The sequence below is a fragment of the Aquarana catesbeiana genome, linkage group LG02, assembly GCF_042186555.1.
Source record: "Aquarana catesbeiana isolate 2022-GZ linkage group LG02, ASM4218655v1, whole genome shotgun sequence".
NCBI classification, from domain to species: domain Eukaryota; kingdom Metazoa; phylum Chordata; class Amphibia; order Anura; family Ranidae; genus Aquarana; species Aquarana catesbeiana.
This window is the reverse complement of record NC_133325.1, coordinates 137,621,192-137,644,529: the sequence shown is the minus strand read 5'-3', so window position 1 is coordinate 137,644,529 and position 23,338 is coordinate 137,621,192. Positions and strand designations below refer to the sequence as shown.

The 23,338-nt window shown below is 42.1% G+C and overlaps 1 protein-coding gene across 1 annotated transcript in view; it reads left to right on the top strand.

The window, feature by feature from the left end:
* LOC141127242 (hydroperoxide isomerase ALOXE3-like) overlaps nt 1-16,494 on the top strand; it is a 37,316-nt gene extending 20,822 nt beyond the window's left edge. Inside the window, exons 3-14 of the mRNA XM_073613508.1 lie at nt 3,255-3,336; nt 3,942-4,070; nt 7,118-7,221; nt 8,810-8,982; nt 9,100-9,243; nt 10,787-10,990; nt 13,552-13,638; nt 14,493-14,662; nt 14,751-14,872; nt 14,956-15,056; nt 15,295-15,462; nt 16,145-16,494. Of these exons, the coding sequence (XP_073469609.1) occupies nt 3,255-3,336; nt 3,942-4,070; nt 7,118-7,221; nt 8,810-8,982; nt 9,100-9,243; nt 10,787-10,990; nt 13,552-13,638; nt 14,493-14,662; nt 14,751-14,872; nt 14,956-15,056; nt 15,295-15,462; nt 16,145-16,324 (1,664 nt within the window). The 3' untranslated portion in view covers nt 16,325-16,494. The remainder of the gene's footprint in view (nt 1-3,254; nt 3,337-3,941; nt 4,071-7,117; nt 7,222-8,809; nt 8,983-9,099; nt 9,244-10,786; nt 10,991-13,551; nt 13,639-14,492; nt 14,663-14,750; nt 14,873-14,955; nt 15,057-15,294; nt 15,463-16,144) is intronic.
* The last annotated feature ends 6,844 nt before the right edge of the window (nt 16,495-23,338 follow it).

The following is a 23,338-nucleotide window of genomic DNA, read 5'->3' as shown; positions in this document are numbered from 1 at the left end:
GTCAAGTCCATGATTTTGATGCATACAGTACCAATAAAGTAGTATAGATACAGACATAGTCGCATGAATTGATATATAAGCATATTTAGCAGTAACAATCATTGAAGACTCAGTAGTGTAAAACAAATCAATGGACATACATATATGCAATTCATAACAGAAATACATGAATTAAAATCGCCAATCAAAATCACAAAATCGCATGAAATGAGAACTCGATAAAAAATTGATAAATGTCAGGGATATGATTTAGGCTTGATAGGGCATCCTTAGTTTGCGAACCCGACGCGTTTCTTGGCTTCTTGCCAGTCATCAGGGGTGGGATGCATAATTTAACTGAGAAAAACAAAGGAATATCATAAATATTGATACATGTGGAACCTCCAGCTAATAGAGAAAATCGTATCAGAAATGTCCATTGTCTACTTTGAATAGAGAAGCTACTTACAAAATAGCCCAAAAGTCAAGGAGAGTCGCCAGCAATGGGATCTGTTAGGGTGTGAGATATAACCGTCTCAACCGGGGTTGAGGCAGGGCACCGACCATCCTCCCAAAGTGATTGGAGGGTGGGCCAGGAGAAACCACAGCCAACTGATTCCTGAGCCCTCAATGTACTGGTCAATGAGTTGTAAATGGGAAAATCTGCAGAAAATTGAAGAAAATGGAATGTGTTAAAGAAAGTAAATCTAGAGTAGAACGTGTTGGATGAATAGAATGACTGAAAAAAAATATGTACTAGGTACATCTGAAAGAGTAAATGTGTGAAAAATGAGATGATAAAGGGGAATAGAAATAAAATAGATGCATAAAAATGCACGTGAAAAGAGAGAGAAAAAGAAATCCCTAGGAAATGTGTGAAAATGGAGAGTGTCGTGCGCCAGGTAAATGGGTGAGAGGATGAGAATGTGTGTACTGTAAGCAGAAAAAAAAAAGATATATTAAAAAAAAAAAAAAAAAAAAAATATATAAAAATATATATTAATTACCCATGTGTTGAATAGTGGCTGCTTAACAGAGCGGTCCCTTCCTAGCAAAGCACAGTGAGGGAGTGAACCGTCAGTCTGTTGGTCCCAGCTGATATACTCTGGCCCTGGGCGGGTCCCTGCCAGCGTCATGCATGACGTCATTGGCAGCTGAGAGACGAGAGAGCAATCACAGCTGAGAGTAACTCAGTGGATGTCTACTCATCACAGCTGTAGGCGTCAGATGGAGAAAAAAAAAAAAATGCATGGCGCCGATGCGTTGATCGGGCCCCAGCCGCCCCGAAATAAATGAGGGGAGGTGGGGAGGGAGCGGAGCGCATCTCAACCCCGGACATAGAGACTGCAAAATATCAAAACACCCCAGCCCATATGCTGGATTTAAATCAATAAGTGGATTCTAGGGAATAAAAACCCTGGAATTAGTACAAAATAGTTCTCAAACTCAAGGAAACGCATGTAAAAATATATTATATAGTCACGGACTGTTACTGTGTTGGAAAATTGGTAACGGAGTTGGGATAAAAATACAAAAAGATATTTGAACTAAGGATGAACAAAAATTAATGATGGTGCGACTTGGTCACCAAGGGAGCGGGTGTCTTCCACCCAAATATAAATATAGACAAAAGAAAGTGACCAGTCGCATAACTAAATATCAATGGCATGCTTCCATCCCGGGTTCATATATAAAAGAAAAAGAGAGGGGCAAGTGGGACTTTAAATGAAGCATGTCAATTGAAAGTATAATAATAATGAATACATGTGAGTAGGTAAAATGATTGGATTTAATTTATAGTCAAGTCCATGATTTTGATGCATACAGTACCAATAAAGTAGTATAGATACAGACATAGTCGCATGAATTGATATATAAGCATATTTAGCAGTAACAATCATTGAAGACTCAGTAGTGTAAAGCAAATCAATGGACATACATATATGCAATTCATAACAGAAATACATGAATTAAAATCGCCAATCAAAATCGCATGAAATGAGAACTCGATAAAAAATTGATAAATGTCAGGGATATGATTTAAGCTTGATAGGGCATCCTTAGTTTGCGAACCCGACGCGTTTCTTGGCTTCTTGCCAGTCATCAGGGGTGGGATGCATAATTTAACTGAGAAAAACAAAGGAATATCATAAATATTGATACATGTGGCTTTGTACGTAGTTAGAATTTTGAATTTAATTCTTTGGCCGAGCGGAAGCCAGTGGAGGGATTGACAGGAGTGGCAGACACAGAGCGATTGGTAAGGTGGATGAGTCTAGCAGCAGCATTCATGATGGATTGAAGAGGTGATAGACTATGTAGAGGTAAGCCAATGAGAAGGGAGTTGCAGTAGTCGAGGTGAGATGACCAGTGAGTGAATTAAGAGCTTTGTTGTGTCCTTGGTTAGAAAAGGGCGTATTTTGGAGATGTTGCGGAGGTTGAGGCGGCAGGATTTGGACAGTGATTGGATGTGTTGCTTGAAGGAGAGTTCAGAGTCTAGGACTACACCTAGAACCTTGGCATGTGGGGATGGGCTTATGGTTGTGCCATCGCTTTTGACAGAGGTCAGGGGAAGGGGCATATGGGGGAGGAAAAATTATAAGTTTGGTTGTTCGGTTTTGGATAGATTGAGTTTGAGGAAGTGGTGTGACATCCAGACTGATATATCTGATAGTAAATTAGTGATACGTGAGCAGATAGAGGGGGTGAGTTGAGGAGTAGAGAAATAGATTTGGGTGTCGTCGGCGTAGAGGTGGTATTGGAAGCCATGGGAGGCTATCAACAAATGGCTGCAATATAACAGAGTGAAAAATTTAAGGGGGTCTGAATACTTTCCGTCCCCACTGTGTGTATGTATCTTCACCAACTTGGGCTGTTCTGAATATGTATGTATGTATGTATGATTTTACTATTTCAGATTAAAAAAAACCTTTGAACTAAAGGCTGTAATGTAACAAAATGGGTAAAAAGCCAAGGGGGTGAATACTTTTGCAAGGCACTTTGTCAGTGCCACAATCGGGAGCCCTAGCATGAATTTGTTGCAATGGTCCCAACAAGACTGTCATGCAGAAATCGATAGCTGATCTGGGGTTACCTTTTTGGTTTGTCTGACCCTTTTTTTTTATAGGCTTACTGGTTCATGTAACTTCTCAACAAAACTCAATTTGGCTTCATGGGTTCACTGATCTTTGTACTCTAAGTTGTTGAACTGAACTTCTAGTGATGAACAAACTGTATTATGATTGTTTGGACATGTACAACTTGTTCTGTTACAGGTGTTGTAATAACTGGAAACACTCACCCTACTCTCCTGAAACAAAGAAAGGCAGAGCTGGAGATGAACCAAGAAATGCACAAGTAAGAAACCTACACTTGATCTGTACATGCAAGTGAAATTTGTTTCCATTTTGGCATACCCTTTTTGCACTCTACAGAACTGTGGACTTTCAAATCTCTGACTGCTGCACTTCACTCTAGTGGTTCCAGACCATCTACCTACATACATGGTAATCGCATTGATCCAAAAAGTAAAAATGATTTATTTGTGGCTACTATGGATTAACAGTTGAATACAGCATTGTCACATGAAGAAATAAAAGCTTTGGCTGTTCCGTGAGTTGCACAGAAGGTCCTCCTAATGGCTCCCATGGATTTGAATTGTGTTTTTAGGGCCCAGATCTTTGCAGTTTGTCACTATGGGCTTCCAGGTTTTATTGCCAAAGCTTAACAGAACAGGGTGAAGTTAGAAGCTGGCTACCATACACATGTGCTATGCCCCGTCCTGCCACACACACACACACACTTTATTTTTAGGCCTCATTTGCCTTTTTATTCTTGTATCTTTGGGTATGCATTCTACTTAAAGTTACTGTTTATGATAGGATGGCTTTTCCTCTAAAAGGTAGTTTGGCTTTAAATTTGTAATAAAGGGTGACTTGTAATAAGCTCGTTCCTTCATGTAGGTGGAAGGTTTATGCAGAAGGTGTCCCTCACTGTATTGATGTAGAAGATGATGATGTATCCAAGCTGCCTGCTAATGATCAATACTCCTTGCTAAAAGAGTACAGCCTTGGCTACAACCTTCTTTCCACGTATGTATCTCCATTATTCTGTGAAAAAGCAGGGGTCCAGAACTATTGTGTAGGTATGCTTCTTGAATTGGTTGGAAGGAAGAGGGCACTTGGTGCTTCTAGCATCCCTAAGCAAAAGGTAATGTAAAGTAGGATGGATTTTGTGTGTTCTCTCAGCATTCAATGATGACATTTTAACTTTGCAGATCTTTTTAAAAACTGTCAAGATGATCTAAACAGCTTTTTGTTCATGTTACTAAAATTACAATGGTCAGTTCAATCTTTTAGACTTAATAGATTATATTGTTTGCAGGGTTGTAGAAAAGATATAGAAATGTCTCAATTTAACTTTGTATATACTATACAAACACCCTTGTATTCTTTCATATATTCCTAATACCATACATAGTCATCTAACTCTTTCACTGCCACCAACATAAGCCTTATGTCAGCAGCAGCACCTGTTTTAATTTTCTATTGGAAGATATTTAGGTGGCTGTAAAGCCCAACCAAACACTTCCACACACTCCTGAGGATACCACCCCCTCACCATATTCCAAGCTTCACTGCCACTCCTGTCGGCCTGAAATGAGCATGGTGGCTACAGCAGAGGGAGATCAGGAGAACCTTTCTTCATGGATCTCCCCTCTGGTGAATGAACCCCCTAAACAAGCATTTTATAAATTCTGGAGTCAGTGCTGTTTTCTTAGCAGCACTGGCCAGGAACAAAGCTAATCAAGCATGGCCCATTAGGGGTTTAATAGACCTACCTGCACCTTGCTTTTCACCTGCATAATATTTACATTGCTCATGTAGTGTCATTGCTGCTTTGTACACAAAAACTTGCCAACAGTGCCGACTTTTAGTCTCAGAAGCTTTGTCTTGGGCTGTATCCCTTTATAGATCCCAGACACAGGGACCACTGCAGTTCTCTGTCCTTTGTAGGTGTGTTTTACATTAAAAAAAAAAAAAAAAAGTGCTCTGCCCAGCTATTGTAAGCCAACAATCTCAGGTCTGCAGGAGGGGGGCCTTGCCTACAGCTCTCCCCTGCCCACTGAGTAGGTTAGGATGCCTCTTGGGGCTCTTCAGTATTTCCCAGCAGCCAAGGTTGATTGGGTGTGGCTGTCTCCTCCACTCCCACAAATGGCTGCTTTTATTGTGTTTGATCCCACAGCTAAAGATGGGAAGGAAGAGTGGGGATAGCAGCCCAGGGGAGTCTTCATCTCCAGCCATGCTGTAAGTGACTAAGCAGCCTACCACTACATACTACTTGCTGATTTTCTGCCTCTACATACTGCTTACTGACTGTCTTGCACTTTCCTACTAATGCATACCAAGCACTACCATTCTGCTCATTGCACTTTTATGTGTACTGCTCTGCAGTTACATCAAGCAGATAAATTCAGGGGGTCTGTTGGGTTAGGCTGTACAGGGCACCTATAATTTCCACTACCACTACCCTCTGTTTCTAGCCACCTCTCTGTGCCTGCATGAAGAATTCTAGCAAGGAGGCTGGCCTGCCCTGAGTCCCGACCTGCTCCACCACCCATACGGTGTCCAGACTCTTATCTCCAGTGCTGGTTGTGGAACCTAGAGGCAGAGTCACAGTATTACCAGAGGGGGCAGGGTCACTGGACTGAACCCGCAGGGAAGGTTGGGAGAGAGTGTGCACAGAAGCCAGCTGAGCCTGCAGTAGGCACCTGGTGCTATGTGCTTCTGCATTCGGCTCAGTTACTGCCTCTGCGCATGCCACTGCAGTGCTGGGGCTCGCCAGCCATTAAATTGCTTTTACATCTCCCTTCCAGCTGAATTATCTCCACAGCTTTTTCCCTACTCTATCCTACACCCCCTAAAGGCCCCTTGCACACTAGAGCATTCAACTGCAGTGTGTTCTTCCCAGACACACTAAAACAGCATCCAAATCTACAGTAGGCATCCTGTCAGTCTATGGTAGGATGCTGCTGGATGGGTCTGAACATTGCTTAATGGTGTTTGGGGCCCTGTCTGTTTTGCAATGCCCCCCCCCCCACCTTGCAGCACAACTAATCCTCATAGCAGATGCACTCCCTTACCCCACATACTCTCCTTTTTGCTGGTACTTTCCTCCAACAATCTCTCCAGTAACCACTGCAAAGTCCCTGGACAGCCGTCTCCAACCCCTTTACATTCCCTCCTTCCTACATATCAATTTGCCTTCACAGCCCCCTCCCACCTTCACACTGAACCTACTCTGCTACAAATCTTATCCATTAAAAGTCAACATTTAGAATATCCCCAACGTTGCCCTCTCTGAAAGGGCCACCATTTTGCTAACTCTGCTAAAGAAAATGTTCACTCCAATTTTGTTCTGCCTAACATGTTAGCGTTTGCCTTACCCTGTAATGGATGGGCTATTGAGTGTACTTCCCACCCAGTCAAACGGTGCACGTCTTTTAAAAGGACCGGCCCTTTCAATTATGCTATCAGTTGTAATGGCAAAGTGGGAAGACATTTAAAGGGTGTTAGCCCCCATTTAAAAATTGGCAACTTTAGTTCAGCAGTTGCCAGTATCCTCTGGAACTGGCTACAAGTTTAAGTTGACGTCATCAGAAAATAATTTTTGGCACCGCAGTTGTCGGCAATGTATCTTGGCAAAACTACCTTTTGGTTTACTATACTGTCTTAAAATCCTTTTTTAGCCTAAAAGCAAACCCCTTCTATTCAAATTAACTTTGAATAGGAATTTAAAACTGCAACTGATTTGTCTATGATCTGCATACATACCAAAATAATTTAAATAACCCCCCCCCTCCCCCCCACCTCACTTCAGGTGTATCTTAAAGAATTGGGGGGGCTAACACTCATTGAACTAACCTAGTTTTAGCTTATTGGTCTAGATCAGGGATCTCCAAACTACGGCCCTCCAGCTGTTGTGGAACTACATGTCCCATTAGGCATTGCGAAACTGACATTCACAGACATGACTAGGCATGATGGGAATTGTAGTTCCTGAACAGGTGGAGGGCCATAGTTTGGAGACCCCTGGTCTAGATCGATGAAGTATAAGCTACCTGTTCTTCTCTACTCAGTGGCTTTGAAGCAATGCTTAAAGGATTTCTATTCAACGAGGGATCATGGCCTAGTCTAGAAGACATCCGGCTGCTGTCCTCTCTGCGAAAATCACATAATTCAGGTTTGTAGGATCTCTTGTAAAACCTTGTTTGTTCAGTTATCTTGATCTCTACACAACAACTTCCAGCACAATGGTTCTCGACTCCTGTCCTCAGGACCCACTAACAGGCCAGCTTTGCAAGATAACTGAAATGCATCACAGGTGATATCATTTGCTGCTCATTGAATGCAATAATCTAGTCTGCATCTCCCCAAAGTAATATTTAAAATCTGGCCTGTTGAGTCCTGAGGACAGGAGTTGAACTGTTGTAATTTAACACATGGTCTTGCAGCCAAGTCTTTTCATATATCTTGGAATTCTAAGGCCTCATGTACACTGCTGCTGGTAAACAGATGTTCAGAGGCAGTTTGCTGCTTTTTTCAGCTGCCCCTGAACTCATCCAATGTTCTCTTATGTGTACATGTACACAGGTTCATTTAATGTTGTTTTTAGGCAGTTGCGCTTTTATAGGCTTTTCTTTGAAGGCAAAAAAATGAGTTCAGACGCTAAATGCAGTAACTCGCGTTTAGGCGCGTTTCGTTTTTAATTTTTGGCTATTTTGAAGAGAATTTTTTTCTAAACGTGGGTTACTATCAAGTTAAATCGTTCAGGAGAGGTTGTAAAAACATCCCGTGTACATTAAGCCCAAGTGACAGAACCATTCATCCTAACCAGTTTTGCATCCCAGAGCTGCAAAAGAGCAAACTGTCAGGACATCGTTTGGGAATTGAGGTAGAAGGGAAACACTAATTACTTTATGGAGAACTTTGTTGGCCTGGATGGCTGTAACCGAGTACCACAACTGAAGATTGTCTTTAACATCTGTTTTTTGTTTTTTTTTTTTTCTCCCCTCTGCTAGCTGTGTTTGTGGCTTAATGGCACTGCAAGTGTAATGCGATCTCTAGGGAAGGTGCACAGAAATGCATGCTACTATGCACATTTCCAGAACGTGCTGGTGTGAATGGGGCCCAACTGCTAACACGGTTTCCTGGTTTTCAAACGCATTTGAAGTTCTTGACTCCTTCTGGGGCACTATATTGTCTTTGACATTCTGGTGAAGAATTAGGACAAAACTGTAGTTGTCTTCTGCCAATAGCATCTCGTAATTGACCCTTAGGCTCGGTTCACACAGGGGCAACACGATTTCAGCGCGACTTTGTACGGCGGCTTCAACGCAGCTTCAGCGCAACTTCAGCGTGACTTTAAGCAAATTACAACGCGACTTCAAGTCGCCTCCAGGACAGGCGACTTTGGCTGTGGCCAATCACAGGATAATCAGCTCTCTGGGAGGGAGGGGTTTGCCTGGGCAAACTAAATTTTTTTCCCTGCAAAGTCGCTTGACTGTAGAGAGAGATCCGACTTGGAGGCGACTTCCATTGATTTCTATGGTAGAGGTCGCCTACCAAGTCGGATCCAAGTAGTACAGGGAGTACGCTCTGAAGTCGGAGCGACTTCAGTAGTGTCTATTAAGACGCTCCCATTCACTGTAATGTGAATCTTTCTGGGGCGACTTGGGGCGACTTGAGGGCTTACAAGTCGGATCCCAAGTCGTCCTAGTGTGAACCGAGCCTTACAACAAATATTAATCTTGTTTTGCCTTGTGTTTTAGGAATAGTGAGTGAGATATGGAAGGAGGATTCTTTCTTTGGTAGCCAATATCTGAATGGAATTAATCCCACACTGATCAAGAAATGCTTCAAGATCCCAAGGAATTTTTCAGTTTGTGAACAAATGGTAGCTTCATCTCTGGGGACTTCCACCAATTTAGAGACAGAACTTCAGGTAAGGGCTTTTTCTGGTCTGGATATAATGGTAAGAGCCAATGGTATCAAACAACCTTGATAGCTGGGGTTTCTGCCCATGTAGCAAATTTTGCTGATTACAACACATTTGTTGCAGGATGGACATATTTTCATAGCAGACTATAAAATTCTTGAGAAAATTCCTACAAATACAATTAAAGAAAAGAAACAATACCTTGCTGCTCCTATGTGTCTACTGTGGAAAAATCCTCAGGATCAGCTTGTCCCAATTGCCATTCAGGTAATTTGTACCCGGCTTAAGAATGCAAGTCTTGGTTTTACGGACGGACACACACTACCCGTTGGAGCCACTGTACTAATCATGCAAGGTTAGTCCAGCGATCTCCCACGCTGAGCTGTTGTGTTCTGACAGGGTGATGGGGGGAGGGGGGTTTAATTATATTTTACAGGTGGTTAAATAAATTTGATTTCTGCATTGAACACAGGCAGATATACAGACTGTGGGCAAAAGTTTTAGCCAGCCAATTTGCAAAATGCAAAGTGAGTGAATAGAAGTAATTTCTGAAGGCATTCTTTACAGGTTTTATATAAATTTTTTTTTTTTTTTTTTTTTTTCACACCTGGCTAAAACTTTGTACAATACTGTAGTTCGCCAGGAGCACTGCGCAATGGAGACAAATGGGACTGAACTACAGCACTGACAGCCATGCATCTGGGAGGGGAAAACAGTTTTTCCTGGACTGTGTGGACCAGGAGCTGTAAACACATTTGCCTTGAGCCATGGAAGGCTGGAGAGCTGTGTGCGGAGGACTGAACCATTGAGGGGCTCTTGTTGCTAAGGACTATATATGGGCTTGGACCCATCTGCACCCTCCTGTGCATTCTTTTATAGAAAGTACAAACGCCTAGTGCATTACCAGAACTTTATTATATTAAAACGTAAATGGTGACAAAATGAATAATCAACAAAAGTGGAATATGATGAGCATGGTAAAAGCTGGATATTCTAGTGTGGGAATTGCGTGACCTGACGTGCAATACCACAATGCTGGCTAGCTGAGTTTTGGGAGTGTACTCCCTTCCTTAGAGGGCTATATATACAGTGGCACAGAACCACCTGCAGCTGGCGAGGTCAGCATGCCTTATTCAGCTGCATTCCCCTTTCAAATGTAAGCTCCGGACTGCTTCAGTGACCATGAACTTGTATCGAACGGCCCCCAGACATTGCTGAATAAAAATGGTGCTGATCAGGGTCTGACAAGCTGCTTATCACAGCCATTCATCAAAAATATGACCTTGACAAGTATGTAGGTGGTCAGAATGCACGCATTTGGTGCCATGCACCTACACGTAAAACTAGAACCTGCAACTGTTTGTACAGCTGCTGCATCCACCTAGAGTAAGAAGCTGCCTGCATGCAGCTCCAGATGCATGCATCATTTTACCACAATACTTATTAATGCAAAGCCCACATGATAATGCAGCTGGACATTTGCCTATTGCCTGGGTGGGAATCCAACTTTCAGATTTTACACATTTTTGCAAAGTTAACTCAATACAGGCTATGAGTGAATCTTGTAAATGGTGTCTGAGCACTAATTTTTAGATAAAAAAAAAAAAAAAAAAAAAAAAAATGTACAACTCTTATGGGACCTACAAACTGTTGCGCCCACATTTGTTAAAATCCACTCTTAATTCTCTACATTTTTTAAGAGAATACATCTTTAGATGTTTCACTAGAAACACGTGACTGCTTGCACATATTGGTGATTGGTTAGGATTAAGGCAATATCATATTGAACCATACCGCTTTTAAATTTCAGTTATCACAGACCCCTGGTGAACATACTCCAGTCTTCCTGCCCAGTGACTCGAAATTTGATTGGTTACTGGCTAAGATCTGGGTTCGTAATTCTGACTTCCAGGTACATGAAATTGATGCTCACTTTCTCCGTACCCATCTCTTAGCTGAGGTTTTCTCCATTGCAACCATCAGGCAACTTCCATTGGGGCACCCGTTGCATAAGGTGAGATAATGGCTTTTTGCATTTTAGGCACTATATAATGTTGCAAAACTGTTCTTTGGCCACTGTCTTATTAAAATAAGATTTAAGAAATCTGAAATTCAGGGTGCTTCCTTGGCATTGCAGAGAATTTGTAGGCTACACTCACCTTTTTTTGGCTGTCTGATGCACACCATGCAGAACCATATAAACAAAAAATTGTGAGCTCTGGACAGTTTTTTTTTTTTTTTTTTTTTTTTTTTTTATAGCATTAGTCTTAACCTTACAAACAAATGGCCACTGCCCCACCTATAACTGGCCTTAAGGTCAAGGAGACAAAAGTGCAGTGCATGTAAAACAAAACCAAATTCCCAGCTCAACTTTTCAGCCAGCAACCTAACAGTTTGCATTAAACAGGGGTTTAGTTTGGTTGCTAGGAATTTTCTTTGGTTATGTTTTAACATGCATTGGCCTTCCATGTGCTCCTTGCCGTTAAGGCCAGTCATAGGTGAGGGCAGTGGCCAGTGGCCATTTGTTTGTACTGTTGTATTAGTGATGAGGGGGTGTACTGGACACCTTTTGCTGCCATTGTGCTATATGCTGGGTGTCTAGTGTGCCCCTGTGCCTTTGAGGGATGGGTTCCTTCAAGGCTTACCTGACCTCTGCCTATCCATTATAATGCCTGTGCTTCTATGAAGGCTCTTGTTGTGGCCTCTGCAGCGTGCGCATGTATTTGCAAATGAGTGCAAATTAAACTCTTAACGCAAACTGTTAATTCGTTTGCTGACTGAGCTTATTTTCTTTGGGTTTTATTCTGCAGTTTTAAGCCTTATGTACCAACTAATAGAAACTATGTCCCTAAAAAAAATATTCTGAAACTGTCTTCCAAACTGCCATACCAAGTTGGTCTTTTCCATGCACCTCCAATAAAATGCCCAAATTTTGCTTCACCTACAATTAGTGACTTTGAGCCAGTCTACACTCACCTGGTGAATATGCTTTAGGCCCCATGTGTGGTGGTGTAAAAAACAAAAAAACAAACAGATGGCCCTATTCAATTAAAAAAACACAACAGAAGCGGATCCAAACAGGTGTCAACAGTCTGTCTTTTTGCATTGTTCCCACTGACAGCTGAATGTAAACAAATGGCGGCGCTTGCCCATCCATACCAGACCCTTTGAATCTGATATGGATTTTAAGTGGAACCCCATACCAAAGTGTGTAGAAAGACGGTGCCCCCAAAATCCATACCAAACCCTTATCAGTGCATGCAGGGGGGGGTGCTCTGACCCAAGCCCCCCTTTCTCCCCCAAAGCACCTTGATCCCTTTTGAAGGGTACCCCTACTCATTCACCCAAAAGTGTAGTGTATAAAACACAGGAGGCAGTCTTTTAGTAACAAAACAAATGTCCCCCAGTGTAGATCCATCATCAGTCATGATTCCCACTGACCTGAGGTTCCGCACCCAACGAAGGCTCCCACCGCCTGACAGTTCCTAAATAACTAAGGGGTGGGGACACCCAATGACATCCGTGGGTGACCCCGCTCCCTTGTGACATTAATGTGCTGTGCACATCTACAGCAGCTCTTCCCTCTCTCCTGTCTCACAAACTTGACCATTGGCTCCTGCTGTCGGTCAAAACATGTGAGCAGGGGGCGGGGCACAACCGGCTGTCTGAAAAGATGCCAACAGCCCAGCTCGGGATCCAACTTTGGGGGAGAAGAGCCAGGTGCACCAACTGGGGACCCAAGAAGAGTATCGGGGCTGCTGTGCGCAAAACCATTGCACAGAGCAGGCAAGTATGGCATGTCTATTTTAATGACGAGAAATTGACTTCACTTTATAGCTGAACTCTAGGCACAGCTTATTTGCTCTGTAGTATTGTGTCTAGATTTCAACAGGTATCTGATTCTTGCATTCCCTGCACAGTAGTTTAGGGATTGAGAAGGAGCCAAAACAGGCGTTGCATGGCACAAAGTATCCTGATTAGCGGAAAGACTGACAGATGAGCTCATTAGTCTGCTGCTGCTTCTTCTCCTATCATGGCCTAATCACAGGATGAGAAAAATCTGTAAATTCAGGTCCTCCCACCCCTCGTTCCTTTGTTGGACAAGGGCCTCTTCCCCACAACCCTGGTTGTGGGGGTCTGCAGGTGGGAGATGTATCAGAATCTGGAAGACCACTTTAACAAGGGGGGGCAGATCCCAGCCCCTATGTGGATATTGAGGTTCCCTTATTCATCCAAAAGTGTACTGTATAAACCCCCCCCCCCCCCCCTTTTTCGCCAGGACTATTATGCGGCATTGCTGTTTAAATCTCAGAACTGGATGGACACAAGTACAAAACCTTTAGCAGGAGAAACAACTCAGTGTTTGAATCAAAGTAGCATGCAAACCACTAAGCATATAGGTGACATACAAACTACCTCAATTGCACAGGATTCTCTTTGAGAATTTTTTTAAGAGCATGGGACTCTTTAATACAGTGGTGTTATGGTTTGTTTCGGGGGGGGCGGCTGATTCCCCTTCTATGGACATGGACAACACAAACTGCTGGATCTGAATTTTTTTTTTTTTTCTCCTAGCTGCTGATTCCACATTTTCGCTACACACTGGAAATAAATGCTCTGATGAGGAAGCAGCTCACTGGACACAAAGGTCTCTTTGATCAAGTAAGAGCCAAATCTTTATGGTGTCTATTTTGATCCATTTTTAGAATTGCTGCTTTGCTGTAAACTCCCCAAGCCCCCCCCCCCCCCAATGCGGAGAGCCTAAATCTGCTCAGACACCCTTTCCCCAATCGCATTTCATTTCCTTCAGTACGTTTTTAGATTTGGTTTCTGCTCCCAAATATTGCAAGTGTCAGATGTAGCACTTGCGTTTTTCAAATCGATCATTGAACTGATTTAAAGACAAATGGCACTAAAATGGTGTTTGTTTGGGATTTTGGAAATCGGGCATTTTGGTGCATGAATGGATTCTCAACACATTTCACTTTGCCGTGCATGAGCAAAGTGCCAACAAAGCAGATGACTCAATGTCATACTGTATGTTGCGTAATGCATTGGGGTTGTGTGGGTTTTTCTTTATCAAACTGTACTTGCCTTGCAGGCTTACATTATATGCCTAATGTCACTATACAGAAATAATAATTGTCAGGTAGCGCTCTGAATGACCAAAGGGCCTTTATGCCTCAGGCACCAGAGGAAAATGTCACATGGTGCCAAGAACATTAAGCAGTAATCAAAATAAATCTCTGCAAGTCATAGATGCCTGTCCCAAAGGGGTATGGCTATAAATGTAACATTTTTGCTTTCATATTTGGTTGGTGAGGGCTCATTCCAGCAACCTCAGCACAAGGCAAAAGCTGCAGTGAAAATTGTACCAGAATATAATGTAGATACAACTTTTCTTTGGTTACCTATGCAGTGGTCAAGTCTTTTGCTGAAACGTGGCCTTGAACCACCACATGTTGAGATCCTGTTAAGACTTGAGTATTTAAACCATGTTGCCTTTTATTCTCTAGTGTGTGGTGATTGGAAATGGAGGAGTTCCAGTACTCTTGAAGAGGGCCATGAAAGGGGTAACCTATAGTAGCCTGTGTCTCCCTGATAACATAGCAAGTAGAGGAATGGATTCCATCCCAAACTACCTGTACAGGGATGATGGCATGAAGATCTGGTCAGCTGTGGAGAGGTAGGTGTGTGTGTGTGTGTTTTGTTTTTTATTGGACATGTGGTGCTCTTGTGTCAATTTTCTGATTTTGTCATATTTTTGTATCAAGTTTTGTTTCCAACATTATTAATTACTACTACACAAGTGATGTGATGGTCAGGGAAGACCCTGAACTTCAGGCCTGGGTGGCTGAGATCTTCAAGGAAGGATTTCTTCAAAATAAGTCTTCAGGTAGGTTTCTGAAGTGACAAATCCTATTTAGGACTTGTTCTCATGTACTAAAACATGTTCCCATCCCCACCTTTCCATGACAGAACTTCCATCTTCCTTTGAGTCAACTGCCTCACTGATCCACTACCTGACTATGGTGATCTTCACATGTTCTGCCCAGCATGCAGCTGTCAATAGTGGTCAGGTGAGTGGAATTGCATTGGTACTGGTGTGTGTGTGTGTGTGTGTGTATGGGGGGGGGGGGGGGGGGGTTCAGACACATTATTACTTGGCAACACAGCCATAATTCCTATCGTGGCCAAAATTTCAGAAGGTTGGAAATGGAGGGGCCATGTATATGCGGTATGCCTCGTTAAAAAAGTAATGGCTGCAAAAAGCCTGAATTGCTTACAGCTGTGCCTAACCATTTGTTTTCCCTGTAGTATGACCTCTATTCTTGGATGCCCAATGGCCCCACCACTATGAGAAGTCCTCCACCTACTGCTAAAGGTGCAACAATGCAAGTTATTCTGAAGGCTTTGCCAGATGTCAACACCACAGCTCTTGGCATGACCACTGTATGGACACTAAGCAATGAGCCCTCAGACAGGGTAAGTATAAAGGACCAGTGAAAAATGATACTCAAACCTCATGATATAGACAATACAGATCTTCTAGTGTTTGACAGGGTTGCCAATTAAGTGTGTAGGACTGTCCCTTTGCACAACTTGGGTCTCATCAGTTCAACATAGTGGCCCTGCACAGCTTTATGGTGCAGGCAGTTTCCAAAGAATGACCACAATCCCAGCGTTGCCAACAAGTAATTTCTCTGGGTCTTGGTGCAGCAGAAGGACCCAAGAGGCAGGAGCAGAGGGGACTTTTTTATTTATTTTTTCTTCATGAGCAGGTGGATAAACAAGTGTTGCAGTTCTCTACACTAGTTCTGATTGCCTGGTGCAGTCATACTTTTTTGGCTTCCATAAGTCTTGAGGCAACTGCAGTGGTGATTAAAGGGTTAGAGCAAGGTGGCGGCAGCTCAGGGATCCCGGTGGATGCAGAGCACTTCCATAAGGTAGTAATGGTACTGAAATTTGCAAAGTGCATAGAGCAAGTATAGCCAAAGCTTGTTTGGCTGTACTTCTATAGATCACAGGAGTGCAATTCATTGTTGGCTGTGTCTGAGCTGGTCCAGGCTCTGAAAAGCTACCAACCAAATATTGCCTCCCCCTGGTTTCAGAACATGTAATGGCATTGTAACTGTATTGCAAGTCTCATTCAGGTCTTCTTTTACAGAGGCGTCTTGGAAACTACCGTACTATACGTTTTACAGAAAGGACCCCACATCAGTTCATTAAGGAATTTCATGTTAAACTGGCTGAGATCTCCAAATGCATTCAGGAGAGGAACAAGACCATGCATCTGCCCTATCCCTACCTTGATCCAAGTGAGATAGAGAACAGTGTCTCCATCTAATTTCAATATTGGTGGTTCAACTAATGGACTCTATACTTGTGGCTTTTTTCTCTATCCGCTTTTTGGGATTGATACAGAAATATTTATAAAAAAAAAAAAGTTAGATCTTTGAGATCATAAAGAGGTTACCTCGCATAAGTAATAAAAAAAAAAAAAAAAAAAAAAAAAAATTGTGTATATAGCTTGTCTGACTTTGAGTGCTTAAAAAAAAAGTCAGACAAGCTATATACACAAATTGAGTGCTTAAAAAAAAAAAAAAGCTATATACACACATTTAAATTTTTTTTTTTTTTTTTTTAGCACTCAATGTGCCTAGTGGCATCTGAGACTGGACACTTTTTTGTTCACCACAGACCATATTAAAGGTAGCTTTTGAGACTTGTAGAAGTTCTTGCACATCTGGTATACTTTGTAAAATTCCTTAAGTTTCAAATAGATGTGCAAACATAACCTGTACGGTGGTTGCCAGCTATACTTGTCTTTTTAAGACGGCCTTACTAATTGTGATGCTTAAGGTAGGGGCAAAGCTACCAACCGTAAGCTGCTTGCCTGTAGTTGAATGCAAACCACATTGTGGGCTTTTTCAAACCCCCTAACAATGCTGGCTCGAATATATTAAAGTAGCCTTTCTTCTGAAGGAGAATATAGTAGACTGTTTAAAAGCTGCTCCTCATCTTTTCCATTGGCCAAGTTGAAATCACTCCTGCTTAATCTAATGGGGCAGCTTGAAACAATACCATGACTCTGCTGTGTGCAAGAAATGCCCCTGTGCTTTGTTCCCTTCCCACTCTGAAATCTGAGCGTACATTACAGGAACAGTAGTACAGAAATAAAGTTAGTGATTTATTCAAGGTTATTTTGCTAAGAAAGTTATACTTGCCTGCTCTGTGCAATCTTGGCCCCAATCCTCTCTTGGTATCCTCTGGCATTGCCTGCTTCTGCGGGTGCTGTGTGCTATGGGGGCACCCATGCAGGTGTGCTCTGGAGCTGGGCTGTGTGCATCCATAGATGCACACAGCATGGGGGTACAGGTATTCGAAAGGGGGGTGTGGGGTTTTTTATGCAGAGAATGAAATAAGATGTAAAAACGCTTGTATAGAACCACTTTAAGATGCAAAGAAAATTGTGATTAATATAATGGATACTGGAATAGGTTGGTTCTGGTCCAAGCTTCCTTAGCAGCCACATTGACCACAAATGTAAGGTGGCACTTCTACACTTACTACCAATGTAATATGATGTCTCCTTTTTGACTGATAATGTGAGTTAATGCTACAGTTTTTGTTTCATTTAATTACCAAGATGTCTATATAGTTAATCACAAAGAGGGGATAAAAAAAGGTAACAACCTCACTTAAGGGGTATGTAAGGCATACATTGCTGACTCACCCATGTGATGAGTGAGGTTTCTGGAGTCAAAATCAAGAATGCAAGGAAAAGGAGCTGAAATAAACTCACTGCAGCATATGTATAATTAATATTTAATTTTTTGTAACAATTAAATTGTATGCAAAAATGTCAAAACAAACCTTCACCATACCACAATAAAACAAGCATTCATGACAACTTTGTCAAGAACATTTAAAACACAGCCTGGGTTCAGACAATCATCCAATCTTGTCAGGAGACAGATGAGTGGGGGCAGGCAGCAAGTCTGAGAGTAGCCAGTGGTAATGTATACTTGGACCAGGAGCCAAACTGCAAATGGAGCAGTGAAAGTCACTGATATCACAGTCCATGATAGGATATACCAGGGATGGATGTGGCAATCGGAGATGCAGATGACCTAAAGGCTAGGATGGATTAGGCACTGAAGTACATGTATGAAGGGCTCATGTAGCTGTAAGGCTCCATTCACACCTGAGTGTTTTGTAGCTTGAAGCCTGAAGCTACAAAATGCTGGAGGAGAAAAAAAATCAATTATTCTCTATGGAGATGGTTCACATCTCCACTCAAACGCCTGAAGCTCAAACAAGTTCTGGACCCTTTTTTGTCGCGCGAATCGGGCAGATTTGGGCGTTTTTCTGCTTTTTACATAGGTGACCTTTTGCCCTACACAAAATCGCGGTAAAAAAAAGCTGCAAAATCACACAATTTTCTGCCTAAAAACGCCAAGCTCAGGTGTGAATGGGGCCTAATACAGGCATATGAGCAGCAGGCAGATATTTGTAGGTAGAGAGGTAACCACACAGTGCCTTTAAAGTTCAAGCATATTTATGCAAATCAGGGAACAGCATACCATGAAACTGTCTCACCATTGATGTAGCTGGATCTAATAGCTGCTGCAGAGCGCATTGACCTCCCCGTTTGAGAGTCTCCCAACTGCTGTAGGTGTCAGTGCAGGACAAGACAATAGCTTCCAGGTTGCTGGAGTAAATTATCAGCAAATACGAGGCACCTGCATATCTCTGGGGTAATGGGAGAAAAGCCTTAACTATGTATCTCCGCCATGCACGTTTGTGGCTGAGGTATACTGACAATGTTCTGGTCATCTGGGACTGTTGCTGAATTACAGCAATTTATTTCTGAATTTAAATACCAATGATAGGAATATCAAACATTCTTTTTACCTGGGACTTTGAAAGGTTCTCCTTCCTTGACCTTTCCATATCCACCTGTCACGGCAGACAGGGCAAGAACCTTTTAGGAAGGAGACAGCCGCCAACACGTTGGTGTCTAGTCGCCATCCACCATTGCTTATTCAAGGCATTACCACTGGCTAATTCCTTTGCTACCGTAGGAATTGTTCCACGGATGCTGACTATCGTTCTGAAGAACTTTACCAGAGATTCAGAAATAGAGGCTACTCTCACAAAACCATCAGGTATTACAGGTAGGTGGGCTTCTTCATCTAAACGTGAAGATCTAATTAGGACACAGACAGTTGCACCCTCTCCAGTATGTATCATCATTACGGATCCCAACGGGATGAAATTCAGTCCGTTCTAGACAAACATTGGCATGTTCTAACACTGTCCCCTGATCTATATCGGATTGTAGGGTCCAGACCTCTATTGGTAACTAGAAGGACTAAAAACCTAAGGCTGGCTGGTGTACTCAGTTTGTGCACACTCCAACGAATATGCCTCGGATCAATGGCATGTTCCCCTTGCCACATATGTTGCTTTGTGGAATGCACTGACAAGTTTACCGATGGGGACAGGCAAAATATATCATATTAAACAGTTCATTAATTGCAGTACTGAATGGGTTCTGTACATTCTTGAATGTCCCTGTAACAAACTGATCAAAAGATGAAATGTCGATTGTGTGTCCACATCGGTAAACATTTGCGCAGCATCAGGAATCAAGGTAATGCAGAACGTGGGCCCCATTGTTCAACACTTTGATGTGTTTCATTCTTTCCCCTGAAGGCCTTAGAATATAGGGATTCTTTGCTCTTACGCTTTCCACCCGCAGGGGCAACTTTGACACAGTACTCTTGCAGAAGGAAAAAGAAGATTTTCTGTTTACAAACAATGATTCCTAAGGCTCTTAACACTGAACTTAGTCTACAAGTCTTCCTTGACACCTAAAGCAGTAGTTCTCAACTCCTGTCCTCAGGACCTACTAACAGTCCAGGTTTGCAAGAGAACTAGAATACTGCAATCACTGAGCAGCAAATGAGCTCACCTGTGATGTATTTGTCTGCATCTCCCCAAGGTGACACTAGTGTACAAAGTAACAGACAATAAGCAACAGATTTCTTAAAAGGATATTTAGTTGTTAGTACTACTAAGGGAGAAATCGGGCGGGGCTAAAATACCCTTATTCTAATGAGAGGTGGAGTAGTATAGATACCAGTAACGTGTCCCCTTTTAAGAGCAATGAAAAGACAATGTTCTGAATACAAGGCCTTGCAATTATCTTTACTGGCAGTTGGAGCTCAGAGAAGCAAAGAATTCCTAAATGCGGCAAAGTGATCAGCAATCAATGCAGGGAGCCTTGACCAGTAAGGATGGGCTCAGGTGTGACATGCCCAAGCCCGCCGGAAGCTTACACTGCGCAGGCAGTGAGACATTTCCCGATTCGTGGCTGCACAGATCGGGAAATGGGGACATACTAAAACATTTCATGTGAAAATGGCTTAATGTAGCTTAACGTGTAATAAAGTGCCTAAACCTCAATCAATTGCCCTGAAACTTTGCACAGCCTAAGTTTTTACATTTCCAAACCTATCCAAAAAGTTTCATACGATTCGGTGTTCCACAAGGCAAACTAGGGACATTAAGCTTGATTTTTGGGGAGCTTAATGTGGCTTAACGTACAAAAAAGACCTTAAATGTTAACTAATTTCCCCCAAACTTTACACAATAGGCTCTATCCATGCCAACACATTCTGAAAATTTCAGCTCATTTGGTTAATCATACCACACCAAAAGTAATTCATGTTAAGCTATATTATACAATGCTAAAACATTTAATGTGAAAATGACTTAATGTAGCTTAACGTGTAATAAAGTGCCTAAACCTCAATCAATTGCCCTAAAACTTTGCACAGCCTAAGATCTCAACTTCCCAAACCTATCTAAGAAGTTTCATGCGATTCGGTGTTCCACAAGGCAAACTATGGACATTAAGCTTGTTTTTTTTGGAGAGCTTAACGTACAAAAAAGACTTTAAATATTAACCAATTTCCCCCAAACTTCACAAAATAGGCTCTATCCATGCCAACATATTCTGAAAATGTCAGCTTATTTGGTGAAGTACATCAAAAGTTATTCACATTAAGCTATATTTTACAATGCTAAAACATTTAACGTAAAGAGCCTAATGTACCATAATGTGCCTAAATCTCAATCACTTGCACTGAAACTTTGCACAGCCTAAGATCTCAACTTCAAGAAAATTTGTGACAGTCATGAAGCAACTCTTCTATAAGGACAAACCAGTGACGAAAGTATTGATTTTTATTGAAACTATCCAAAAATGTAATTCAAAATACAAATAACAAATGTGAAAAATTAGACGTCCCTATTCCCAATACGAACTAAAAAGACATATAGTCTAAAGAGGACATAGGTGGCCACAGTTTTCCAATTTCACCATACAGATCTCTCTCTCACACACATACACATACACATACAGATCTCAATCGATCGTTAGATCGACTGGGATTTGTAAATGAGTAAATCAGATGACCAGGGAAAATGTCCTTGGGGATGATGACTGATGTAGTCTACTGATCGTATTTACTCTTGGTCACCAGTTGTTTGGCCAGAATTGGAAATAAAAGTTATATAAAGTGCAAACGTGGTGAGAAAAAAAAGAAAAAGACTTTAAATATTAACCAATTTCCCCCAAACTTCACACAATAGAAGACTCTATCCATGCCAACATATTCTGAAAACTTCAGCTTATTTGGTGAAGTACATCAAGTTATTCACATTAAGCTATATTTTACAATGCTAAAACATTTAACGTAAAGAGCCTAATGTAACATAATGTGCCTAAATCTCAATCGCACTGAAACTTTGCACAGCCTAAGATCTCAACTTCCCAAACCTATCCTAGAGGTTTCATGCGATTCGGTGTTCCGCAAGGCAAACTAGGGACATTAAGCTTGTTTTTTGGGGAGCTTAATGTGGCTTAACGTACAAAAAAGACCTTAAGTGTTAACCAAATTCCCCCAAACTTCGCACAATAGAAGACTCTATCCATGCCAACATATTCTGAAAATTTCAGCTCATTTAGTAAATCTAACCAAAAGTTATTCACATTAAGCTATATTTTAAAATCACAAAATACGTGGCTCAGTGTAAAAAGAGCCTAATGTACCATAATGTGCCTAAACTTTCATAAATTGTCTTGAAACTTTGCATAACCTAAGTTTTCAACTTCCCAAACATATCCTAGAAGAGTCATGGATTTTGGTCTCCCACAAAGAAAATAAAGGTGTTAAGCTTGTTTTTTTTGGGGAGCTTAATGGGGCTTAACTTACAATAAAGTGCCTAAACCTTAATCAATTGCCTTGAAACTTTGCACAACCCAAGCTTCCAGCTTCCCCAAACCTATCCTAGATGTTTCATGGATTTTTGTTTTCCACAAAACATGTGGGTGACATTAAGCTTGTGAAGCCCCTACCACCTTTTGTGTAGAGACTGTATTGTGGGACAGCCAATGGGGGAATATTATGCGTGTGTGTGTGTGTGTGCTCCCCAGCCATTCACTAGGGGTTTCTTGGCCAGTGGTGCATGCTGGGGAAGTGCATATATACTTAGGAGAATTGCCATATGCTCAGTCTTCATACTGCCTACATCCAGGCTTGTCCTGATGATGGGAATGCTCAAGTGTGGGAAAGGTTTGACTAGGACTCAAGCCTAAAAGGGGCCTCACATGCTGAATGAGGAGAACAACCAGAGACGCTGGATGGCTACTGGAGGTATCTGTTACTGGAAAGGACCTAGGAGCAAGTTTGGTGTCCCTCCTACTGAAGATCTTATGTCTATTCCCTATTCAGCTGTTTCTCTAATGCCCCGTACACACGGTCGGACATTGATCGGACATTCCGACAAAATCCTAGGAAACAAGTTTGGCTCAAACTTGTTTTGCGTACACACAGTCGCACAAAGTTGTCGGAATTTCCGATCGCCAAGAACGCGGTGACATCAAGCACGTACGACGAGACTAGAAAAGGCCAGTTCAGAACCAAGAGCGGCACCCTTTGGGCTCCTTTTGCTAATCTCGTGTTAGTAAAAGTTTGGTGAGAGACGATTCGTGCTTTTTCAGACTCGTGGCTTTCAGATCGTTTTCTGCCGTTCAGTTTGTGCTTGTGGGTTTGTATCTGCTCTTCAGTGCGTGCAAGCAAGTTCCGCGTGACTTAGACATTGTGTTCTTGTTCGTTACTGTTTTTCAGGTCGCTCTTCACAGGCCTTGCTGTTCTTCAGTGCGTTCTGTTACTTCGTTCTGAGCAGCCGACCGTTTTCTAGCCATGTTGCGTATGCGTACTCCTCGTAGAGTTCGTGCTGTGCGGGGGCTTGGTGTTGGGGTCCTGACCTTGACACAAGTCCAGTC